Source organism: Musca autumnalis, unplaced genomic scaffold (assembly GCF_047663935.1).
Source record: "Musca autumnalis isolate F117 unplaced genomic scaffold, ASM4766393v1 scaffold_5, whole genome shotgun sequence".
In the NCBI taxonomy this organism is placed as follows: domain Eukaryota; kingdom Metazoa; phylum Arthropoda; class Insecta; order Diptera; family Muscidae; genus Musca; species Musca autumnalis.
Window position 1 is genome coordinate 35,573,763 of NW_027412088.1, and position 12,268 is coordinate 35,586,030.

Sequence of the window (12,268 nt, forward strand, 5' to 3'; positions counted from 1 at the left end):
ACTCGGCTGGTAAGCCGAATGAGCTTTGCGGGGATACCAACTTCAGACATGGCTTGGAATACCTTTGGGCGTAGGGGGCTGTCGAAGGCTGCCTTATTGTCGACAAAAAGGATTTGCCTCAGGGTAAATATCTGGTCAATGGTGGACTTGCCAGGTCTAAAGCCGCATTGGTATGGTCCAATTATTTTAGTGACCATAGGCTATAGACCCTGATCTTATAGGTAATAGGTAGAAGACTTATGTTAAAGCCGGTCAGGACCGACATCCTTTGCATTGGTTCAAATGCTAATGAAAAGATCGGATCTTTCACGACTTCGTTTGAACCAATGCAAAAGATGCCATGAAATCACGTCATCGCATGGAACCCCTTCCTTCAAATTTTGCTGGGAAGATGCTACTTTGAGATATCAGCTGTTATTATAAACAATGCTTCTTCTTATTAAGGTAAAAGCATCATTTGTTGACAAAGTGTTGACTTTGTCACCATAACAAAGTGGTGACATGCCCACACATGACCCCATGGTATACATGGTATACCCAGCAAAATGTTCGATGTGATCTGGCATGCCATCTTTTTAGCATCTTCATCGATGAATTTTATATGAGCGTGGACCCAAATAATGCTATTCATTTTTGGACCCAAAGCATGTCATTTACACCAATGCTTTGGCATGTCATTTTCACCAAACCCTTGCAATGTCATTACCATTACGACGAGAGTTTTATCGACGTTGGTTGCGATTTCGGGTCTCCGACAACAACAAGCCTATTGTAAATAATTAATCTTATATATTTAGAAAAATGTGTATAAATAAAAACACAAAATTCATCTCTATTGGATCGATGGAATGGGTTCAAATGCTGATGAAAAGATCAGATCTTTCACGGCTTTTTTGCATGGGTTCAAATGCTGATGAAAAGATCGGATCTTTCACGACTTCCTTTGCATTGGTTCAAATGCTAATGGAAAGATCGGGTCTTTCACGACTTCGTTTGAACCAATGCAAAAGATGTCATGAAATCAAGTCATCGCATGGAACCCCTTCCTTCGAATTTTGCTGGGTATATATATACAGTGGTGTGAAAAATAATAAGGACACTTCAATCCATAACCAAGATTACTTTGAAAACTGACTAAAAAAGTGAAAATTACATTGGTTTATAAAATTTATTGTTTTCTTAAAATGTTAAGAAAAGTATTATAAAAATATTTTGATTGCTTGTAACCATATTTTATATATCTTTTATATTTTATGCTAATTGTCGTAGTTTGGTGTGTGAAAAATAATAAGGACACTTCATGACATCTTTTAATAAGGACCAAACTTGAAAGAAATGAATGCAGGTTTTTACTAAATAATGGTATATAAAGTGTTTCAGTGTCATTAATACTTTGTAGACGATCCTTTGTTTTCTAAAACGGAAGCGCATCGTCTGGGCATCGAGTCGACCAAATTTTGGCACTTCTCTACTGGTATCGCGTCCTACGCAACCTGTATAAGTTGCCAAAGGTCGCCAAAATTTGATGGACACTTTCCCCTGCTTGATTTTTTAACATCATTCCACAACATTTTTCAATCGGGTTCAAATCTAGGGATTGTATGGGCCATTCTAACAACTTAACTTAATTATCCTGGAACACCTTTTTTCATTTTGCCGTCATTTTTGGGTCATTAACCTTGCTGAAGACTCAGTGAGAGGCACACCCCCTTCAACATACGAAAGAATTATATTTTTCAAATTTCAATGTAATCTGGTGATTTCAAAAACACTTTGAATACTGTATAGAGACCCCACAGCATAGTAAGAAAATGAGCCCCACACCATGCTGTTACCTCTGCCATATTTAGCCGCCTTCAGAGTATATTTTGGGTTATATTATTGATTTTTAGGTCTTCAGCCCTGATAAACTCCTCTATCGGAACAAAAAAATATATTTGGTTTCATCAGACCAAAGAATGGCACGCAATTTTTCTTAGACCAAGCGATGTGATTTCTGGCAACCTGTATTATTTGCTGAATATTTTTATATCCTACACCACTACGTGAGAAGTGTATAATTTTTCGATTAAAATGATACTTTTCTGACACTGTGGGCTCTAATGTGGCCACCACAGAGTGTTTTAGGTTTATAGGTAGTTTTTTATTTGTAAAGATGTGGTAAAATGATCTTTTTTAATCATCGAATAACGCATTTTTGGATTTCTGCTACGACTTTTATCTTTGAAGTTCACTTAGCTGCATCCTCCACCATTGTTTTTAAAGATTCTAAGCTTTTTCTGTAATCTGTCTGTATGAATTTCCCTCTTTATGTAAAAATTTAATGATTTCTCGATTAGTGTGATAACAATCCGTATTTTTACCCATATTTGCAAAGAAAAACTAACAAATACCGGTAGATTTAACATTAAATGAATAGAAATTAATTCATTTTAAACTTTTACTTACAGGAAAGAATCACAAAAAAATATCAATTTATTTTTACTAAAACGAAAAACTGTCCTTATTATTTTCACAGCAGAAATCAAGGATTTTACGAAATATATTTGTTTTGTATAAAAACTAAACAGAAAGAAAACAAAATCGTAACGGGATTTCTTATTGCAATACATGTAAATTTTCAAAAACAAATTTCCATCGCAAATTCTTTCATTTTACACATTTTAGGAGCGACCAAAAGTTGTGAATGTCACTGTCCTTATTATTTTTCACACCACTGTACATACAAAAAAATTACATACATACATACTTTTAAATTGTGATAAATAACCTAAGATTAAAAACAAATTTATTCTGCTACTACTTTATAGTAAAATTGGCACAAATATTTACGAAATAACCATTATAATAATATAAAAAATAGCATTTATGGAAATGTTAAATTGATTTCAGAAATTGTAATGCTTGGTTAATTACTGTTAGGGTAAACACATGAACTGGAGCTGACGACTCACAGTGGTTCAGAAATTGATTTTCTTGGACAGAACCCCAATTTTTTGTCGTCACCGATAGTTACTTTCTATATGGAATTCGGTAGTAAATAAATAGGGTGACGTAGAGGATGGAAGATACCAAGCAACGGTCCTGACCGGCTTTAACATGGCAAAGCCCAGGATTTATCTTGGTCCCTCTTTCATCTCAAGTGGACATTGACCTCCCTGTGGTGTCACCTGGGGAACTGCCTTTAACACCCGTTAAAGGTAGTGAGCTAACATGTGCCGCGACTTCTCCCATAAGAACGTTAAAAACTTGGGTTTGGGCGTCGGGTTAGTAACCCTACCCTAGAAAAAACAGCCTACTATGAAAAAACGAAAGAAAAGAAAAACAAAGCCCTCTAAAGTTGACGAACCCCGCAAACGTTTTAAGGATTACGATCTGCGAATCTGCACCTGGAATATTCGCAATCTTTATAGAGAAGGTGCAGTTACGCATTGGCAGATTTACTTGAAAAGTACAAGGCCGACATTACTGCCATGCAGGAAATACGATGGATCGGGAAGGGCGTCACAACAACAACTAAAGGTAACGCACTGTATTATAGCTGCCATGACACAAAGCATGAGTTTGGTTGCGGATTTGTAGTTGGTCGGAGGTATAAACATCTGGTCTCCACCTTCACCCCAGTGAATGAAAGACTTGCTGCAATTCACAAAATTCTTCAACATCAGCTTTATTTGCCCTCATGCTCCCACTGAAGACAAGGACAATATATTTTACGAGCACTTAGAAGAAACTTATGACCGTTGCCCAGCCCATGACATTAAAATTATACTAGGCGATTTTAATGCCAAAATTGGAAAGGAGAATATCTTTGGCCCAACAGTCGGGAAATTTAGTCTCCACAGTGAAACATCTGACAATGGTATGATGCTGATGATGACTTTGCAGCTGCAAGAAACATGGTTGTTAGCAGTACAAGATTTAAGCATCTCGATATTCATAAGGGCACCTGGCTGTCGCCAGATCAAAGAACAAGAATTCAAATTGATCACGTTGTAATAGATGGAAGACATGCATCAAGCGTGTTGGATGTACGATCGTTCCGAGGTGCAAACATAGACTCGGACCACTACCTTGTTGCAGCAAAGGTACGTACCAGATTAAACGTAGCAAACAAATTGCGAACAGACACAACACGGAAGTTGGACATCGGCAAGCTGCAATCACAACAGATAGCCACAGCATATTCCACTCAACAGGCCCAACTGCTTAACCAAAGCACTCCTCGTCCTGATAACATATCAGGACAATGGCAAAACATTGCCCACTCCATGCAAACAGCCGCAAAATCAGTACTTCGATACCATAGACCTCTACCAAGGAATCCATGGTATGACCAGGAGTGTCGTGCTGCTACCGAGGAGAAAAATGCTGCATATAAGGCTACTTTACAATCAGTAGCAACGCGTAGCGCACGAGAGAGGTATCGGGAGAAAAGGAGAGAGGAGAAACTTCTTTTCCGCAGGAAAAAGAGAGAGATGGAATAGCGGGAGTGTGAAAAAATCGAGATGTACAGGAGACAGAATGAAGTCCGAAAATTCTACCAAAGAGTGAAACATCAAACTGATGGCTTTGGAACTGGCACATCCTCCTGTAGATACCAGCAAGGTAATCTGGTAACTGATGCAGATAGTGTGCTATGGATATGGAAAGAGCATTTTTCCAAACTGTTGGTATCCATTAGTAGCGAAGTCGACGATGATACCACAGATCCAATCCCAGAAGATGGTATTGAATGTATACCACCCGGCCGAGATGAGGTAAAGACAGCAATAAACCTGCTGAAGAATAATATGGTAGCAGGGGTTGATGGCCTACCAGCCGAGCTGTTTAAAACCGGAGGCGACACGCTGATAAGGTGTATACATCAGCTAGTTAGCTCCATCTGGCAGGAAGAACGCGTACCCGACGATTGGAACCTGAGCATCCTGTGTCCCGTCCATAATATTTTATGCTCCAACTATAGGGGCACAAGTCTTCTCCCTATTGCCTACAAGATCGTGTCAGGGATATTGTGTGAACGACTAAAGCCTATGGTCAACAAAATAATTGGACCATACCAATGCGGCTTTAGACCTGGCAATTCTACCATTGACCAGATATTTACCCTGCGACAAATCCTGGAGAAGACCCAAGAGATGCAGATCGACACCTATCACCTTTTTGTCGATTATAAAACAGCCTTCGACAACCCGCTGCTTTCAAAGTTATTCCAAGCCATGTCTGAATTTGGTATCCCCGTAAAGCTCATTCGGCTTTGTAAAATGACTCTAACTGACACAAGATCTGCAGTTAAAATAGGAAAGAACCTCTTCGAAGAGTTTTGTACCAAAAGAGGTTTCAGGCAAGGAGACAGCTTTTCGTGTGATCTTTTCAACATCCCGCTAGAAAAGGTTATACGAGAGGCAAATGTCAAAAGAAGTGGCACAATCTCCACCAATAGCCACATGTTAATTGCTTATGCTGATGATATGGACATCATGGGACGATCAGCAAACGAAGTAACCGATACCTTTATGAAAGTCGAAGGAGAATCTGCTAAAGTGGGCCTGGCGGTAAACGCCGAGAAGACCAAGCTGATGGTGCCGACGCGCAATGCGTTCATTGAGATCGGACCAATTGTTGAAGTTGGTTCCTATAATTTTGAGGTAGTAAAAGACTTCGTATACCTCGGCACCGCCGTAAACACAACAAACGACATCAGTTGTGAAATAAAAAGAAGAATTGTATTGGCCAACAGATGCTATTTTGGCTTAAGTAAGCACTTCAAAAACAAAGCCACAACTCGTCAAACAAAAATAACGGTCTACAAAACACTGATACTACCCGTGCTGATGTATGGTTCCGAAGCCTGGGTACTTGCGCAAGCAGATAAGGCAGTGCTTGGCGTGTTTGAGAGAAAAATTCCTCGAAAGATCTACGGACCGATCTGCGGTGACGGTGAATATCGACGTCGTATGAACCACGAGCTGTATCTGCTATACATCGACATCAATATAGTTAAACGTATCGAGGTGCAGCGATTGCGTTGGCTAGGCCATATAATAAGAATTAGCGATGATGAACCCGCTAAAAAGGCGTATAAATTCGAGCCACAAGGCGGTGCACGCAGAATTGACAGGCCAAAGAATAGATGGCGCAAACAAGTGGATGAAGAGATGACAAGGCGGGGTATTCCAAAAAGCGACACACTAAACAGAGGGAATTGGAGATCTTTTCTTAGTTCGGTCTATGGAACAAATGTTCTGTAATAGGCCAGCTAAGTAAGTAAGCAGATATATAATTGAAAATAAACTTAACAGCTACATGAGATAAATAAACTGTCATAACATTTGTTTCTCACTAGTTTTCTTTAATTCTGAGAATCATAAAAATTTCGTAAACGCTCTTTTCTTTCGGTCGGTGCTCAGTGAACTACTGAACTATAATGAACTATATCGACGTTCTCTTCAATGAATCGTTCACTTGAACTAGCTCGTTCGTCAACAATAAAGAAATAACCTTTGAACTGGTGTACGAAAAAAAGAAACGTATTTTCCTTCTCAGTCACTGTAAAATATAAATTTCTGTGACGAACCCCGTCCCCTGAGTCTAATCAAGCAGAGTATGCTTAATTTTCCATGACTCAAATAATTACGCACAGTGTTATAATATACATCTGAACATACATATATACATAATTCCTATGGCCATATTCTTTCTCTTTGTGTAGGGTGAAAATGTATGTATTTATGTACAATCATTTTGCGATAAACTGCAGCAAAACCTGCCACTTATTTGAATAATAGGTTTAGGAAATATTTCACTGAACAGTTTGTTAAATATATTTGAGCACGATGCATTTGATTCATATTTGGTTAGTATTTGGTTTGTTTCAAATATGGTTTTTCACAAAGGTAAGTAAATTACGAAACAAACTGCCTATTTCACATTAAATTTTGTTAAAAATGTTATTATTAATTAAATTATTTTCGTTTTCAGATTAGTTGTGGTGAAGTCTACATCAAATTCACCAAATTGGAATGCGAACCAAATCCTAAATATTTCTATAATCATACCTGCCGCTTGAAAGCTGTCAATCGTTACAAAACCATTGCTACTATGAAAACTTTAATCAAAGATGTTTTAAGAAATGTGTCAGTAAGTATATGTATGTATGTCTAAGGCGCAGATGGTTACTGATTGGTAATTATATGAAGAGTAACCATGGACAAACCATATCTGATTTGAATGTGGTGAGATTTGTGAACGAATTACATTGAGTACCCAATGTGTTTAAGCTACCGTGGTTTTGTACTCTATATAGAATAGAATATATGTATGTACTGTACTTACTTACTTAGTTGGCCATTACAGAACATTTGTTCTATAGACCAAACTAAGAGAATATCTCCATTCCTCTCTGTTTTTCGCTTGACTTTTTGGAATACCGCGCCTTTTCATTTCTTCATCCACTTGTATGCTCCATCGAAGCTTAGGCCTGCCGATTCTGCGTGCACCGCCATGTGGCATGTATTCATACGCCTTTTTAGCGGATTCATCATCGCTCATTCTCATGATATGGCCTAGCCAACGCAATCGTTGCATCTCGATACGTTTAACTATATTCATGTCTTTGTATAGCTGATATAGCTCGTGGTTCATACGACGTCGATATTCACCGTCAACGCAAATCGGCCCGTAGATCTTTCGAAGAATTTTCCTCTCAAACACACCAAGCACTGCCTTATCGGCTTGCGCAAGTACCCATGCTTCGGAGCCATACATTAGCACGGGTAGTATCAGCGTTTTGTATAGTGTTATTTTTGTTTGACGAGATGTGGCTTTGTTTTTAAATTGCTTACTTAAACCATAGTAGCATCTGTTGGCCAATACAATTCTTCTTCTTATTTCACAACTGATGTTGTTTCTTGTGTTTATGACAGTGCCGAGGTAGACGAAGTCTTTAACTACCTCAAAATTGTAGGTACCAACTTCCACAGTTGGTCCGAGCTCTATGGACGCTTTGCGCGTCGACACCATCAATTTGGTATTTTCGCCGTTTACCGCCAGACCCACTTTCGCAGATTCTGCTTCGACCTTCCTAAAGGTATCAGTTACTTCCTTTACTGATCGTCCCATGATGTCTTTGTCATCAGCATAAGCAAGTAACATGTGGCTATTGGTGTAAATTGTGCCATTTCTTTTGACATTTGCATCTCGTATTACCTTTTCCAGCAAAATGTTGAATAGGTCACACGAAAGGCTGTCTCCTTGTCTGAAACCTCTTTTGGTACAAAATTCTTCGGAGAGGTTCTTTCCAATTTTAACTGAGGACCTAGTATCAGTAAAAGTCATCTTACAAAGCCGGATGAGCTTTGCGGGGATTCCAAATTCAGACATTGCGTGGAATACCTTTGATCAGAGGGGACTGTCGAATGCTGCTTTATAATCGACAAAAAGGTGAAATGTGTCGATCTGCATCTCTTGGATCTTCTCTAGGATTTGCCGCAGGGTAAATATCTGGTCAATGGTGGACTTGCCAGGTCTAAAGCCACATTGGTAAGGTCCAATTATTTCGTTGACCATTGGCTTTAGTCGTTCGCACAATATCCCTGACATTATCTTATGGGCAATAGGGAGAAGACTTATGCCCCTATAGTTGGAGCATGCAGTCTTATCTCCTTTCTTGTGGACGGGACATAGGATACTCAGGTTCCAATCGTCGGGTACGCGTTCTTCCTGCCAGATGGTGCTAACTAGCTGATGCATACACCTTATCAGCGCGTCGCCTCCGGTTTTAAACAGCTCGGCTGGTAAGCCATCGGCTCCTGCTGCTTTATTATTCTTCAGCCGGTTGATTGCTGTTTTTAACTCATCTTGACCGGGCGATATACATTCTATACCATCTTCTGGGATTGGATCTGTGGTATCATCGTCTTCGCTACTATTGGATACCAGCAGTTTGGAGAAATGTTCCTTCCATATCCTGAGCACGCTATCTGTATCTGTTACCAGATTACCTTGCTGGTCTCTACAGGGGGATGTGCCTGTACCAAAGCCATCTGTTTGATGTTACGCTCTTTGGTAGAATTTTCGGACTTCATTCTGGCTCCTGTACATCTCGATTTTTTCACACTCCCGCTTTTCCATTTCTCTCTTTTTCTTGCGGAAAAGACGTTTCTCTTCTCTCCTTTTCTCCTGATATCTCTCTCGTGCGCTACGCGTTGCTACTGATTGTAAAGTAGCTCTATATGCCGCATTTTTCTCTTCGGTAGCAGCACGACACTCCTGGTCATACCATGAATTCCTTTGTGGAGGTCTCTGGAATTCAAGTATGGATTTTGCGGCTGTTTGCATGGAGTGGGCAATATGTTGCCATTGTGTTGTTATGTTATCAGGACAAGGAGTGCTCGCGTTAAGCAATTGGGCTAGTTGAGTGGAATATGCTGTGGCTATCTGTTGTATTTGCAGCCTATCGATGTCCAACTTCCGCGTTGTGTCTGTTCGTGCTTTATTTGCAACGTTTAGACGGGTACGTACCTTTGCTGCAACAAGGTAGTGGTCCGAATCAATGTTTGCGCCTCGGAACGATCGTACATCCAATACGCTGGATGAATGTCTTTCATCTATTACAACATGATCAATTTGAGTACTTGTTCTTTGATCTGGGGACAACCAGGTGCCCTTATGAATATCGAGATGATTAAATCTGGTACTGCTAACTACCATGTTTTTTGCAGCTGCAAAGTCTATCAGCCTCATACCATTGTCAGATGTTTCACAGTGGAGACAGAATTTTCAGACTGTTGGGCCAGAGATATTTTCCATTCCAATTTTGGCATTAAAATCGCCTAGTATAATTTTAATGTCATGGGCAGGGCAACGGTCATAAGTTTCTTCTAAGCGCTAGTAAAATATATCTTTGGTCTGTTCGTCCTTTTCTTCAGTGGGAGCATGAGCGCAAATAAAGCTGATGTTGAAGAATTTAGATTTTATTCGAATTGCAGCAAGTCTTTCATTCACTGGGGTGAAGCTGGATACCAGATGTTTTAGTCTCCGACTAACTACGAATCCGCAACCAAACTCATGCTTTACTGCATGGCAGCTATAATACAGTGCGTCACCTTTAGGTGTTGTTGTGACACCTTTCCCAATCCATCGTATTTCCTGTATGGCAGTAATATCGGCCTTGTACTTTTCAAGTACGTCTGCCAATGCCAAAATAAAGAGCGCGAACATTCCAGGTGCATATTCGCAGATCATGGTCCTTTAAACGTTTGCGGGGTTCGTCAACTTTAGAGGGGTTTGTTTTTCTTTTCTTTCGTTTTTTCATAGTAGGATGTTTTTTCTAGGGGAGGGTTACTAACCCGACGCCCAAACCCAAGTTTTTAACGTTCTTATGGGTGAACGCGCGGCACATGTTAGCTCACTACCTTTAACGGGTGTTAAAGGCAGTTCCCCAGGTGACATCACGGGGAGGTCAGTGTCCACTTGAGATGAAAGAGGGACCAAGATAAATCCTGGGCTTTGTCATGTTAAAGCCGGTCAAGACCGTTGCTTGGTATCATTCATCCCCTACGTCACCCCATATTCAAATACACTTACTGATTTTTATTTATGCTAAATTCCAAACTAATTGCTATAATTTTGTACAGAACACTTTATGAACTAGATTCGTTTTAGAAGAGTTTTCCTATTTTGTTTTATTTTATTATTTTTTGTTTGTTTTGTTTATTGTTGAAGATTCAATCTCATTTGATTGCTTGAGTTGGAGTATTCCCCAAATGGCTCAACTTCATTTATTACCCTCTATTACAGAGAGTAATGTTTTTCAAAACGAACTGACAGTGTTGCAAAATTTTACTCATGATATTGGTAGCGATCAGTAAAATTTTGCAACACTGTCAGTTCGTTTTGAAAAACATTACTCTCTGTAATAGAGGGTAATAAATGAAGTTGAGCCATTTGGGGAATACTCCAACTCAAGCAATCAAATTATTTTTTAAACATATATTTTTTTTTTGTATTCTATTTGCAGGTAAATATTGTCCTATACGCTCGCAATGACGTTCAAGTATTTCGGCCGCTATTGGTGAATTTCACTGCCAATATTTGCGAATTTCTTGATAAGAAACAATCCAATATCTATATGGGAGTTTTTATGAAATTTTTGAGTCAATATTCCAATGTTAATCACTCCTGCCCATATACAGTACTACAACACTGTCCCATACAAAAAACAAAAAATGGCTAAATAAATGTTATTAATTTTTCTTTGCAGGGATATCTTATAATGGATAATCTATATATTGATAACAGCCATCAGTTAATTACTAAAGTACTTACGAATTTCCTTAATACATATTATAAGATTGTATTGCATTTTTATGAGGACTATCCCAAGGACTATATTGGTAAGGTGTCCTATTATTTGGAAGTGATTGAAACCAAGAAATCAAAAAAAAAAATCTAAAATAATTTTAGAAAAGAAAAATTAAATAAACATTTTAATTAAATAAAAATTTAATTTATGAATCTTCTAAATAATGACTAAAAACACAACAATCATAACTTCGAAACTAGTTTAGTTTATTTAACAATTCCAGAAATAATTTTATAGGATGACATTGTTAACAATGTTTCTATTCAAAGAAAAGTGCACCCTATCAAGTGAACGACGTTAAAGACAAGTCTACTATGGGGCAAGCCTGGCTAATATGCCATACACATATCACAACATTTTTTTGTACGTACTCTAGACATAATCTTTAATGATTTTTCATAGTCATTTGTCGGAAAATAACTTTAAAAACTCGAAATTTCTGGCCAAATTGCGATCATGCCAAAATAATGCCAATTATTTCTGTAGGAGTCAATGACAAAGTTACTGAAAGCGATAGGTAACCAATTTTTCCACAATTCTGATTACTAACACGGCATAAACGATTTAACATGCGCTGGCGACATTGCAATGATCTCCTCTTCCGAACGCAATATGCAAAGCAAACTAAATGACTTGCAAACCAAGGCAGAGAAATTTCAACTTCGGATCAATGTTAATAAGACAAAGTCGATGAAGTTAAATGATGTGATCCCTGACAACTTCCATCTTGACGGCAGGGCAATCGACAATGTAACCACCTTTACATACCTTGGAAGCCAAATAACATCAGATGGTGGCACACCGTGGCCAAAAATGGTCAAAATCAAGTACTTCGGAATACAAATTTATTGATGAGAATTGATAGTAAACATTTCAATTTGATGGAATTTGAATTACGGTATT

The 12,268-nt window shown here is 38.7% G+C and overlaps 1 protein-coding gene across 1 annotated transcript; it reads left to right on the top strand.

Annotated features, from left to right (window-relative positions):
• The first annotated feature begins 6,836 nt into the window (after nt 1-6,836).
• On the top strand, nt 6,837-11,236 carry LOC141406305 (uncharacterized). The gene is made up of 3 exons (XM_073991560.1): nt 6,837-6,896; nt 6,982-7,140; nt 11,021-11,236. Exons 1-3 carry the CDS (start codon nt 6,837-6,839, stop codon nt 11,234-11,236), a joined length of 435 nt encoding a protein of 144 aa, XP_073847661.1.
• The last annotated feature ends 1,032 nt before the right edge of the window (nt 11,237-12,268 follow it).

Bases quoted from the DNA above. Each gene is read 5' to 3' on its own strand.
- LOC141406305 (XM_073991560.1), top strand. From the start codon at position 6,837: ATGCATTTGATTCATATTTGGTTAGTATTTGGTTTGTTTCAAATATGG. The intron at 6,897-6,981 runs GTAAGTAAATTA...TTTCGTTTTCAG, and splicing joins AAATATGGTTTTTCACAAAG to ATTAGTTGTGGTGAAGTCTA. The intron at 7,141-11,020 runs GTAAGTATATGT...TTCTATTTGCAG, and splicing joins ATGTTTTAAGAAATGTGTCA to GTAAATATTGTCCTATACGC.